We start from the raw sequence: 12,500 nt of genomic DNA, 5'->3' as shown, positions 1-12,500 counted from the left end.
TTTTTTTAGCCCAATTTAGAAAATATTGAAAATTTTGAGAATAAATTTTTATTTTTCCCAGCTATACAAACCTGAGTCCTTTAATTAAGGAGATTGATTCAGCGCGACCTGGAGTCAGTCATTAAAAGTTGGATCATCATCCATGTGCCATATTGCTAAAGATGTTGGTAATCATGGCTCGCCATTTCTCTTTTATTTCCAACATTCTGCAGCAACCAAGGTGCAGATATTCTTCCTCCAGTCATTGCCATCAATCCATCCATGTTTTTATCTAGGTCTTCCTGCTGGTCTTCGTCCATCAATTTCATTTTCTGCCCTGGAAGTGATCACCGCTTGATCCGTGCAGAAGCAAAGTGATGACCCCAGCAACTTCTTACCAGAATTTATAAGGAGGAAAGGCTGATAGGACCTGAGCTGTACATACAATCATGTACCCTATCAAACTAGATATCCCCTTCTCTCAAAGGAGATGTCACTTGGAAGCATAAATCTTGTATGGTGATTTGTTGGTTGGTATAAGAGCCACCATCAGTGCACTCATTAAAGGGAGATGGGAGAGATGATACTTTAGGCCTAAAGAGGGGGTCTCTGAAGTGTAACTTACCAGCATCAGGTCCATCCAGCACGTAAAATTTTGACTGCTTGTTCCATGAGAGGTGTTCATTCCAGACTTACATCTACATGTTACTATTGATGCAGGGCATCCTTATCCCATGTGGGAGCTGGGATGGCTACACACCTACTTGAGCAGCCTCCACAGTCCCAAGCTGAAAGGTTTCGAGGGACTTTTGGTTATACTCTCGCAAGTTAAATTCCATGAAAATTATCTCCCTTTTCTAGACTCCGGCTATCAAAGCTCAGCCCATTATTATCATTATTATTGTTACAAGCTAACTTATAACCCTTGTTGGAAAAGCAAGATGCTATAAGCTCAAGGGAAAAATAGCTCAGTGAGGAAAGAAAAAGGAAATAAACTACATCAGCAGTAATAAACATTCAAAATAAAATATTTTAAGAATAGTATCAAATTTATATTAGCTTTTCCATATAATTTACTGTATAAACGATGAAAAAACTAGAAAAAAAGCTGAGGAAGGGAAATGAGATAGAATAGTGGGCCCATGTGTACCCTCAGCCAAGAGAACTCTAATCCAAGAGAGTGGAAGGCTATGGCATGAAAGGTTTCTTCTGATGGCTCGAGTTTGACTCATTGGGCTGGTTAATCTCCTACCTTTGATAATGATAACAATCTCTTGATGGCCAGAATAGGGCCAGTACTCCCGTCAGTTAAGGTGTACTTTCTACGTATTACCTCATGAAACCAGAAAGATAGTATTTCTTGACATCTCTTTCTTGGACCTGCTTGTACTAATGTAAAGTCTGACACTTGGACGTGAGGTTTCGGGTCCTTTTCAGGTAGCACCGCAGAGCCCTCACATGGCACAAGCATTTCCTCTTGATCAAATCTTAATGCCTCCCGAAAAGAATGGATGGAGAAGGACTCAAACCTAGGGTCATGCATCGTCGGATTCTTGGTTTTGGCCTCGAAGTCAGGCACAAAACTGAAGACTTCCTTCCACCTCGTAGCGATGGTGACAAAATGAGAGAGTCCGTGCAACTCACCAACTCTCTTCCAGTGCTAAAGATAGCCTTGAAAGTCTGATCCCTGTCTGGTGACCTCCTCAAATGCTTGTAAGGGGGTATGTCTAAGAGCCGTGAGGACTAAAGGCATGTCTGACTCTGGGGGCCTGAGATTCTGGGGTAGGCAAGACTACTCAAAGTTCCTCGTGAATATAGACAACTTCCGCCAGCAAGTTGAGAGGTCTGTATCCTTCAATTTGAAGACCATACTCAAGGCTGAGCAGTAGCCTTTGACAGCCGTAACTGAGAAGCACTTCTCTCGGCAAAGGAAGACGAGGAAATCCACTATCTGCTAGAGTTGCTTTGACCGGAGAAATATCCTTTCTGCAACACCAATCATTGAAGATGGCCAGTTTAGCCAAGTAGACAGCTGTAAAGAACCTCCAAATGTTTCCAGACATCTCTTGTGCAGTGCCTTACAAAAAGACTTTCACTCTGAGATACTAGATAGCCTCCACCTATGAAGAGCCAAAGACACCACATCCTGGTGGTGCCTTTGCAGGTGTGGTTGACAGTGAACAGTGGGCAACTTGGGTAATTCTCTCAGGACTTCAATCAGAAGAGCAAGCAGATCAAAATACCACTCAGTATGAGGCCATCTGGAAGTCACCAAGGGCATACAGAGTCCAGCCATAATCGGCATTGTTGATTACCAGCCGGATCAGGATGAAGGAAGAAAAGGCGTGCTTGTCCAGGTGATCTCGTGGGTCTTTCAACACCACCCATGAGTCCTTGGGGGAGCATAACACAGGCAGCTTCCTACTCTGCCAGGTGGCAAACAGGTCCTTCCTTTCAAAGCCCACCAGGCAAGAAGCCTTTCTGTTATAAGAGTATGTAGGGACCACTCTGCCCTTACAACCTGCCATGGTGATTGAGTGTCTTCTTGTACATTCTTCTTGCCCAGAATGTACCTTCTGACAACAATACAGCATGAGTTGCCGCCCAAATAAGTATCTGCTTCGTCAGTTGCTTAAAGGGCAAGAAACCCTAACCCCTTGCTTGTTGACGTAGGCCACTACGGAGTGCCTCTTGGAATGCTTGCAAATCGAGAACGTTGATGTGCAGGTGCCTTTCTTCTTTGATCCACACATTAGAGGCAACCAGGTAGTCCAGGTGTGCTCCCCACACTTCCTTTGATGCTTTTGAGAACTGTAGTATGTCCGGAGGTGGAGAGTCAAGTGAAACTCTCCTGATGAGGTTCTCATCTAGCCTCCAGGACAGATCGTCCCGAACTTTCTGTCCCACTGAAACATGATGGAACTAGGAATCCCTGTTGGCTGACCAGTGATACTTCAAACATCATTGAAGGTATCTCTGGTGGAGGTCATGTGGAACAAGCTTCTCCGAGGAGAGGTTACGGAGAAGACATTGCCATGGCCAAGCTGGTATTTCTGTCCTGGACAGGAATGGTCACACAACCTCCCTGAGTCTGCTGATGCAATCATCTGATGGAAAGGCACTCGCTGCTGCCATTTTTATCAGCATGCCTAGGTACCTCAACCTCTGCTTGGGTATGAGATTTGACTTCTCCCAGTTTACCACAATCCCCAAATTGCGGCAAAATGCGATAATCCGATCTCGATCCTGTAGCAACTGAACCTCCGATGAGACTAGGATCAACCAATTGTTGAGGTACATTGACATCCTCGCGAATGGACCCAATCAACTACCAAGGTGAACACCTGGAGATCCATACACAGTCCGAATCATAGGGTCTTGAACAGGTACATTCATCCAGAGAGGGCACTTTCGAGAAGACTGATGAACAATCACTTCAAAATATAATACTCCTCCTTCAAGTCTACCAAATAATGGAGTCCCCCTCTCTGACGGTACTTGAAAAAGTTTTGCATGTAGGCTCTTTTTGGGAAGAGGTCGTGGCCATTGCTGACGGCCGTCTCTGAACGGGCACAGGTCCCTTACTTTATTCTGATCCCCTAAGTTTGGCTGCTGCCACCTTGAAGTGCCGGGCACCCTTAAGGAGAACACACGTTTGATCAAGGAATCCTGCGAAGAAGTCCTACATGGTTCCACTGCCTCCAGCACACAACTCTCAGGTAGTAGAGACGTGGCATTGAGTTCCATAATGCTAACCCACCTATAGGGTAAGTTGTTATCCACTTCGCCTCGCCTTTTGAAAACCCAGCAACCCCACGGGTTGACTGCTTGGTGGGAAAGGAATATGACTGCCTTCCCTCCTGACAGCACAAGACTTGTACTCCCTAATTAAAGGATGAGGGTTTGTATGCTCTTTAGGAATAAATACAGTTAGCCTCCCTACCAAGCTGATAAAATATGGTGATCTTACAAAGAAGAAACTATCTAGGGCACTTTGGACAACAGTTAATGACACTTAACTGAGTTGAGTGCTCTTTTGTCTTGTTTCATTAGATGGGGTTTGGTTATTAGGACATTCAAGGATCACAAGTGTAGGCACAGGCAAGATTGATGAGTTGATAATGAAACAAAAGACATTTATTATACAGTATTAGATAATTTCAATAAAGAAAATATTTTTATGATTATGTATTCTAATTGGAATTCTATTTAATAGTAATGCATATAAACTATTTTTTCTATTTCAGATAAAACCAAGGTTAAAAGTATAATTGTTGGGCGACATAGCTTAATTAATAAGATGACCGAATTGCTGAAGTTTACTTTTGATCATGAGCATTTTCCGTCCTCGGTTAATATGGCTCGACTTGCTAAGGTAGTGGGAGTTACTTGGGTAAGTATCATGTAGGTTGTGTATTTCCTTTTCTAACTGGTATATGATTTAGTTTTTTATCATTGCAGTTTATGGCTGACAAAGTGTAATTAGTTTCATTATGAATGTTATGTGATCATTTAATGCCAAATAAAGCAAAATCCTATTCAAATTAATGGGGGGAAACCCATGTAGATATGTCAGTGTACCAAATATGTAGAGTATATATTAGGTTGCATCAACAATTCTGACCTTGGATATCTCTAATTTGGTTTATCAACATGAATCTGCTTATATTCCTGCTTAGGCTGTTAAATAGAAAGAATTTCTCTGAACCTCCCCTGATGTTCATATTTCTTTGTTCCTGAGTCCTACTTCATAGCGATATTACCCCAAGTAACTAAAATATTGCCCATTCGTCCCTTCTTCCCTTCAAGCTGTCACGCCTCCCGCCCACCAATTTGACATCCAGTGACCAATGGTAACTCAAGTTAAGGGCTTAGTTTCACCTGCTTTATCAGTCTCTGTCATTCAAACCAGTGACATTTGTCCCATATTAGTGGTTCCAGTAGCTTCCAAAAGATTTTGGAAACCTTCGATTTTCATTTTAATGAGGTTTCAAACAGGATAACGTATCCTTCATCAAATGCTGGTTTTTGAGTCGAAACAATCAACAGTGGAAGCTGTTCACAAGGCACTCATTATCAACCACTTGTTCACTACAGTATTTAAATAAAAATTTAAGTAATTATTTAAAATCCTCTCTGCAATGAATTGTTTCCTTTTGTAATTTAATTTAACCATTAATTTGGTTGGCCTCTGGTTTTTATGTTTGGAGGAGGTTTGTTTGTTTACATTAACTTTTTTCAGGTTTGATCAGCTAATGGATAACCACTGTAAATTTTGTACTGGAATTTAGTCAAAATTTTTTGGTATGCCTTTACAAAGTTGTGCAGCTTTTTACAGGGAATATCCAGAGAAAACTATTTAAAAGTATTTTATTGTAAAAGCTTTGCTAATTGCTGTGTCCAGCTTAGACCTCTTGAGATTCCGGTGTTCAAAATAGTAGCAGATCTAATAATACAAAATTTGGGTTCATTGATCAACCTCTTGTTATCTATGTAATGACGTGATAATTTACATTTTTGGTAGAACAAGCGATTTTGATCAAAGGCATTTTTTTTAAACCTCAGTTCATATTGTCAGTTCAATGATATTTTGTTTGACAGTGAGCCTGGTTCATGTAGGCTCAAGACATCTGCATTCACTTTTAATAAAAAAAGTTGTGTCAATTGTGGTGGAGTTAGATTGTTCGTTTTGATTAAAATCTTTTCATACCATAAGAAACGGATTGTGAATACGCTGGAGCTCTGCTGAAGAAGTATTTATTTTCTAAAGATACTTATATTGGTAAAGATGTCCAAGTAAGTTTTGATTTTGATTGTTCTGTGTTGTCGTTAAATGGTAGCAAGGCGTTTTATTCTCGACAGTTTTGTAACGCTCTAGAGCATCGCTACATTATTAGTCCAAGTACAAGGAAGGTTTCTCATTCCATTCCTGTCTAGTGTTTAAAACTTTTCTCTCTTAGCATTCTATAGAAATTTATATTGTCTCACCTGGTTGTGAATATCTAGTTATTCTCCAACATATAGCTGCATTGGGAATCTAAATAAAAGAGAAACAGGAGAATGAAAAGAAGGATTTTCTACATTACTGTATAGCTGTTTAAATTGGAAGAATTTAATTTTGGTCAGTGGTAAAAATTTACTTTACTCACTTACTATATGTTTTTATAGTAAAACTTTTAAATTCAAGAGTGCATAACAATTTAAGCTTTAGCCAAATTTGTCCTAAAATCAAAAGTTCATAAAATTGGTTTTCAGAATACTATAGTTAGATTGTTTGTAACTTATTCTTACATTAATTCTTATTACTCAGAAGTTACTGGCTTGGTAGCATCTAGACCACTGAACCTACCTTTTATTTCAGGATAAAATCCAGAGAAATTAGGTTAGGTTGTTAATAGAACGGATGAAGTTAGGAATGCCACACCAAAGTATGCCGTGTGTTACATACGAAGATGTTGAGGATACATCATTTACAAATGTATACCATATGGAAGTCAAAATTGCTAGTATATTGAACAAATGAGTACAGCTCATGATTATATATCACACAGTTCCCAATCGGGAAATTTCACGAGAATATCTCCTCCCCCCCTGATTTTAGCCCCTCCTTTCTTTAGTCAACCAAAAAAGTCTTTGGGATTCTAACTTTTATTTTTGATTGTGTTAGAAATATTTTAGTCTTTTTATGTTCTCTACCATATAGAATCCCACCTCTCCAGTCAATGGCAATATTCCCTACCTTAGGCATAACTCAAAACCCCCTGACACCCCTAGCTTTGAGACATAGGGATCGTCACATCTCATCCCACCACCAACTGAAATACATGCAATTTAAACAAAATATATGAATGGGCAGAGATAAATAGGATGGTATTTAACTCCAATAAATTCAAATCAATAAATTATGGAAACAGAAGGAATGGTATATGCATACAGGGGACCTAATAACAAGACAATCACAAACAACGAAGCAATTAAAGACCTTGGTGTAATGTTAAATAGGAATATGTTATGCAACGACCAAATAGCAACACTGGTGGCTAAATGTTAAAGCCAAAATGGGAATGCTATTCAGACACTTTAAAACAAGAAAAGCTGAACACATGATTATGCTTTACAAAACTTATGTACGTAGTACACTCGAGTACTGCAATGTGATATGGTACCCACACTACCAAAAGGATATTGCACAAATTGAGACTATACAAAGGTCTTTTACTGGTAGAATGGAAGAAGTTAAGGACCTTGACTACTGGGAAAGACTGCAATTTTTAAAATTGTACAGTCTAGAAAGGAGAAGAGAACGCTACATAAGAATACACGCATGGAATTAAATCGAAGGAATTACTGAAAATATCATGGAGCTAAAAATATCAGAAAGAGCAAGCCGAGGTAGATTAATAGTGCCCAAAACTATACAAGGAAAACTAAGGAAGGCGCACAGGACATTAATCCACTACACACCAGCATTGATAATGCAGCGACTATTTAATGTGCTGCCAGCTCATCTAAGAATTCTCTCTCTCTCTCTCTCTCTCTCTCTCTCTCTCTCTCTCTCTCTCTCCTCTCTCTCTCTCTCTCTCTCTCTCTCTCCAATCTTTTCACATCGAACGTTATAGTGGTAACTTCATTGTTTGATGACTTAAAACCGGCCCAGTACTCTCTTCTTCTTTTTTTTCTTTTTTCATATGGTTCCATAATTGATATGGGTACAAGTTGACTCATAACTGAAGTTAGGAAATGTATTTTTTGGATATGGAATGGACAATCATCTCTCATAACATTTTAGAATTATCGTAAATTATCATTCTGTCATTAGCGGCAGTTTGCTATTTTTGATGAAACGCAAACAAATAGTTTTCCTGCTTTGCTACGTATGTAGGAATTTATATGGATACAGTAAGTAAAATATTTGTAATAACATAATATTTACTAAAAGCTTTTAATATCATTATAGTTATCATTGATCATGCGTGTTTAATGCTTTCGTTTGTTTATTTTGGTCGAAGATGGAGCCTACAGTAGACAAATGGAAGGTTTCCGTTTCAGGCGGCGTCTTTGGGAAAATTGTATAAATGGCATGCATTTCATTTATTTCTTCATTATGATCAGATGAAGATATACAAAACTGTGGTTGTCGTTTTTTATTGTGCTTTTTGGCATGGTTAGGAAAAGCATATAAAAATTGCCTTTATTTTGAGAATTTTGCATTTTCAATGATACAACAAAAGTTAGTCTATACAGTGATGGTTTTGCTATTCACCAGTTTTCTTATACAATAGATATGACAAACGTATTAAAATTTTTCTGTATTTTAGGTTGTGTTATAATGGGAAATATACGGTGTTTGCACCCATCTTGGTTGTAATTTTAACCTATTTCAAGTTATTAGAACTTTAACCATATTAAATATTTGATTTATTTACAAGAACAATTTAATATTATAGAAAATACAGTATAGTACATAGAAAGTTTTGGAAATGGTAGTAAACACCACAATTGAATAGGCAAGTTGCTGGTTGTCATGGCCCTAATGGAATTATTTCTGTTGTGTTTCGAAATTCTCACATAATTCGGGACCTTACTGTAGTAAATCAATGATGGGATAGTCACTGAGGCATAAAAAGGGGGTCGGTGCCTATTGTATATGTAACTGATAAAATACTTGCTCAGGGTGATAACAGAACTTGACCTAATCTTTTTGCTCTAGATCTGTTAATAATTACTGAGCTGTTGTGCATAGAAATGGTTTTTGAGTGATCTTCATTTGCATCTCTTTGTGTATCATGCCGTTGATAATTCTTTTTTACAGAAATCTTGTGAGGAATGAGTTTCAACATTGGTGAACAAAGATAAAGGTGTTTTGCTCTTCTGTTCGGGATTCATTATCTCGAGTTACCATTAGATTTGTCATCAAATGTCACCCTAGTGGGCAACACGTGGCCTCTTGAAGAGAAAGAGAAATTTTTAGTGTTTTTGGGGGTAACATTTCTTTTGAGTCAGCTTCTGGGAGAAAGCAATATGAAAGTCAGGGTATAGAAATATTTTCATTGCTAAAATTCCATTGTTAAATTAGTAGTTTTAAAGGCGACATGAACAACAGGGAACTGAGATTTATATCAGAACTACTGTACCCTTATGGACCCACCAATCTCTGAAGTTGTTTACACTCCTTGGCTGGAGAGTATCCAGCATCTTCTCCAAGCATAAGGCTTTTTGTGAGATATCTGGATGCCTGTGGCAGTCCTCTGCAACAAGGGTAAGAGGGACATTTTGTAGGATAGGTGTCATGTAAGGGGTACTTCCTCGGTTAAAGCTTCTCTAGTGCAAATTGCAGACTTCCTCATCTGCCTTCGCCGAGAAACTCCTCTTAGTCCTGGCTGTAAAAGGCTACAGCTCAGCCTTTGGGTATGATATCTTAACTGAAGGGCATAGGAGTTGTCTATACCCATGAGGAGCTTTGACCAGTCTTGCCCATCCCAGGACCTCAGGCTCCATAGTTAGATGTGACATTTGTTCTCAAGGTGCAGAGTTCCAACTCAAGTTTGTCTTTGTTAGCCATAGTATTGGCAAAGAGAGTAGGTGAGTTGTATGGTCTCTTGTAATAACCCCCGCTTAGGGTTGTAGGAAGGTACGTTAGTTTTTTGCTCTAATTTGTGGCTAAATCTTGGAACCCATTGAGAAACGCCCATGTTCAATACCACCTTCATCCCCTCCCTATGTGAGGTGTTGGTTGGTAATCGAGAGATGCCTTTGTCTCCTGTGAAGACTGCAATGCTATCTAAAGAGAACTGCATCTTAGGACAGTGTCAGCCTTTCAGCCCTAGTGCTGGCATGACCAAAATAAAGAACACAGTCTTTCTGGCTTCGGGAGACAATTAAGAGCATATGCTTTAACCTTTGCTGGGATTGAGGCACCACAAACTAGAGTTCACAAAGTTAGGGGTATTGATCTTAGATTGAAGAATCTACAGTGAGACAGGTAATGAGGTAGTTTGTAAGTGCCAAAAATCATTACAGCCATTTTTTCAAAGGAGTAATGTATACCCACAAGTCATTTCAACACTTATTCTTGCCCTTGTGGTGGTGTCTGCTCTACTATTGTAGTTAGGTAGCTAGTCCACCTCCTATATGTGGCAGGAAGCATCTTGTGCTTGGTAATATTTTGGATGTCGTCGTCGTCGCCCACTCGTGTCTGAGTATTGGGTTCTGTCGTTAGCCATCAGCCTCCTATCTATGGGGTGGGTGCTTATGTCTGATCATAAAAAATACTAAGGGCTTCCAGCTATCCAGGCCTGCCCCCTTCATCCACGGTGCTGTCGCCTCAGGACTTGGTGGTGGTGATGATGATGATGATGGTGAGAAAGAGATGAAGAAGGGTGGAGAAAACGACAGAATGCCAGTAGCTGGGTATATTGTTTTGGGTGGTCGTGGCTTTGCAACGGCCACGCACACACACTTGGCCCACACCGTTTACACCGCGGCTCAAGACATATGAGACAGGCGGCTTCTCCTATGTTGGTTGCATCGGGCTGCCGGGTTCTTGTTATGTCAAGGCCCGCCTTGTTGCCTGCCCGACAGGCATTGCCCTCTTCCGCCGGCGCTGGGAAGCTCCGCCGTTGGGGTCTTGTTTGGTTTGATTTTGGAGTTTTCCTTCTCCTAGCCTTTGCCTATCTTAAATAAAGGAGAAGGCCTATAGGGGGTCCAGTCTTGGTCTGGTCTCTCCGAACTGGCCTTAGCGGTATGGTTGAGCCTGCCAGGGTGGATAAACTACCCCACCGCCATTACCCAGCCCATCATTGAGACACTCAAGCCCCCATACTGCAGCAAAGTGCTGGACCATCAGAGGGGATTTTGGATGTAAGTCTGAAGGAAAGATAGAATGACTGGCTCTTCTGCTTCTTTCCTTCCCCTTACTTGAATACAGTAGTATGAAGCATTCATACTACTGTATTACATGCTGGTTTTGACATTGATACCGGTAAGCTAGATTTCTAAACACAAATGGTTATTAGACTGGATCTGTAGGAAGTAGTTCTCCCCATCCTCCCTTGATGGTGAAAGGAATACCTATCCATTGGCTATCATATGCCAGATATTTCATTTCAAACTACGTCTCTTTTTCGGATGAGTAGGGATGGGCCGATAGGAGGTTGAAGTCACCTCCCTTGTCCTCATACAGTACCAGGTAGACTGGTATTTTCTATGGAAGAAAAAGAATCCGATAGTTGGTTTAAGGGGCCTCTACCTATCAATGAGAAAGAGTCTATTAATTTTAATGGAGGAAAAGTTTGAATACACATAAGAACAAATAAAAAAAAAAAATTTTCCTAGCTATACAAACCCAAGTTGTTTAAAGTTAAACTTCCCACCCCAACTACACTCTCAGTACTAAGGTGAAGGTCAAAAGTGAAGAATTTGACTGGAGGATGGGCTGGGCTATTTGCTCTTGGTGTTTTCCATGGAAGAAAAAGAATCGGCTAGTTGTTTAAAGGGGCCTCTACCTGTCAATAAGTAAGTCTCCCTATTTGAACGGACGGAAGGTTTGTATACACATAGGAACAAATAAGAATAAAATGTTTTTTTCCTAGCTATACAAACCCAAGTTGTTTAAAGTTAAATTTCCCACCCCAACTACCTTCTTTAGTTCTAAGATAAAGGTCAAAAGGGAAGAATTTGATTGGAGGGTGGGCTGGGCCATTTGCTCCTGGCTTTTTCCATAGAAGAAAAGAATTAGCTAGTTGGTTTAAGGGGCCTCTACCTTCAATGAGTAAGTCTCCCTATTTTAACAAACGAAAGGTTTTTATACACAGGAACAAATAACAAAAAATTTATTTTTCCTAGCTATACAAACCCAAGTTGTTTAAAGTTGAACTTCCCACCTCAACGACCCTCTCAGTCCTAAGATAAAGGTCAAAAGTGAAGAATTTGACAAGAGGGTGGGCTGGTCTACTTGCTCTTGCTCACCTCGTGTCGTTAAATACCTTATTAACAATTTCAACGGCCGTTTCAGCTTGCCTGAAGATATTCCTTATTTTAAAGGAGTTAGATTTATATAGCTAGGAAAAATACAAATTATTTTGACATTTGTTATTTTAGATGACTGGATATTGAAATTCTGTGTGTGTGTTTGTGTGTACGCACATAAATATCCTAGAAAATTCAGTAAACAAGTACAGTACAAGAGTGAAAGTCTATTACTGCACATAAAAACAAGAAACGTTACAGATTATCAAGATGGATTGCTTATGATGTTTACAGTCTGCATAAAAAAGAGGCTTCTTAAACCTTGTGGTTTGTCAAAAAGGAGATTTCAGGAAAGATGAATTCAATCATACTTTTCTATTTTTTTCTTTTAATCATTGTCACCAAAATGTGAAATACTGTAGAATATCTCATTAGTTAACCTGGACATTGAGTGGTAAATTGGCAGTAAATTTTTTAACTGGGTAGTTATAGGCTTCGGTAGCTTTAGCTTTTCTCTAACTTAAATGATAAATTTCATTTTAGTATAGAAAATT

The 12,500-nt window shown here is 39.5% G+C and overlaps 1 protein-coding gene across 2 annotated transcripts in view; it reads left to right on the top strand.

Annotated features, from left to right (window-relative positions):
• LOC137642594 (uncharacterized) overlaps window positions 1-12,500 on the top strand; it is a 101,656-nt gene that overhangs the window by 58,021 nt on the left and 31,135 nt on the right. For both annotated transcript variants that reach the window (XM_068375289.1, XM_068375290.1), the window contains exon 3: window positions 4,227-4,372. In XM_068375289.1, coding sequence (XP_068231390.1) covers window positions 4,227-4,372 — 146 coding nt within the window. The remainder of the gene's footprint in view (window positions 1-4,226; window positions 4,373-12,500) is intronic.

Source organism: Palaemon carinicauda, chromosome 6 (assembly GCF_036898095.1).
Source record: "Palaemon carinicauda isolate YSFRI2023 chromosome 6, ASM3689809v2, whole genome shotgun sequence".
Taxonomy (NCBI): domain Eukaryota; kingdom Metazoa; phylum Arthropoda; class Malacostraca; order Decapoda; family Palaemonidae; genus Palaemon; species Palaemon carinicauda.
The sequence above is the reverse complement of the archived record's forward strand: the minus strand, read 5'-3'. Positions and strand labels throughout refer to the sequence as shown.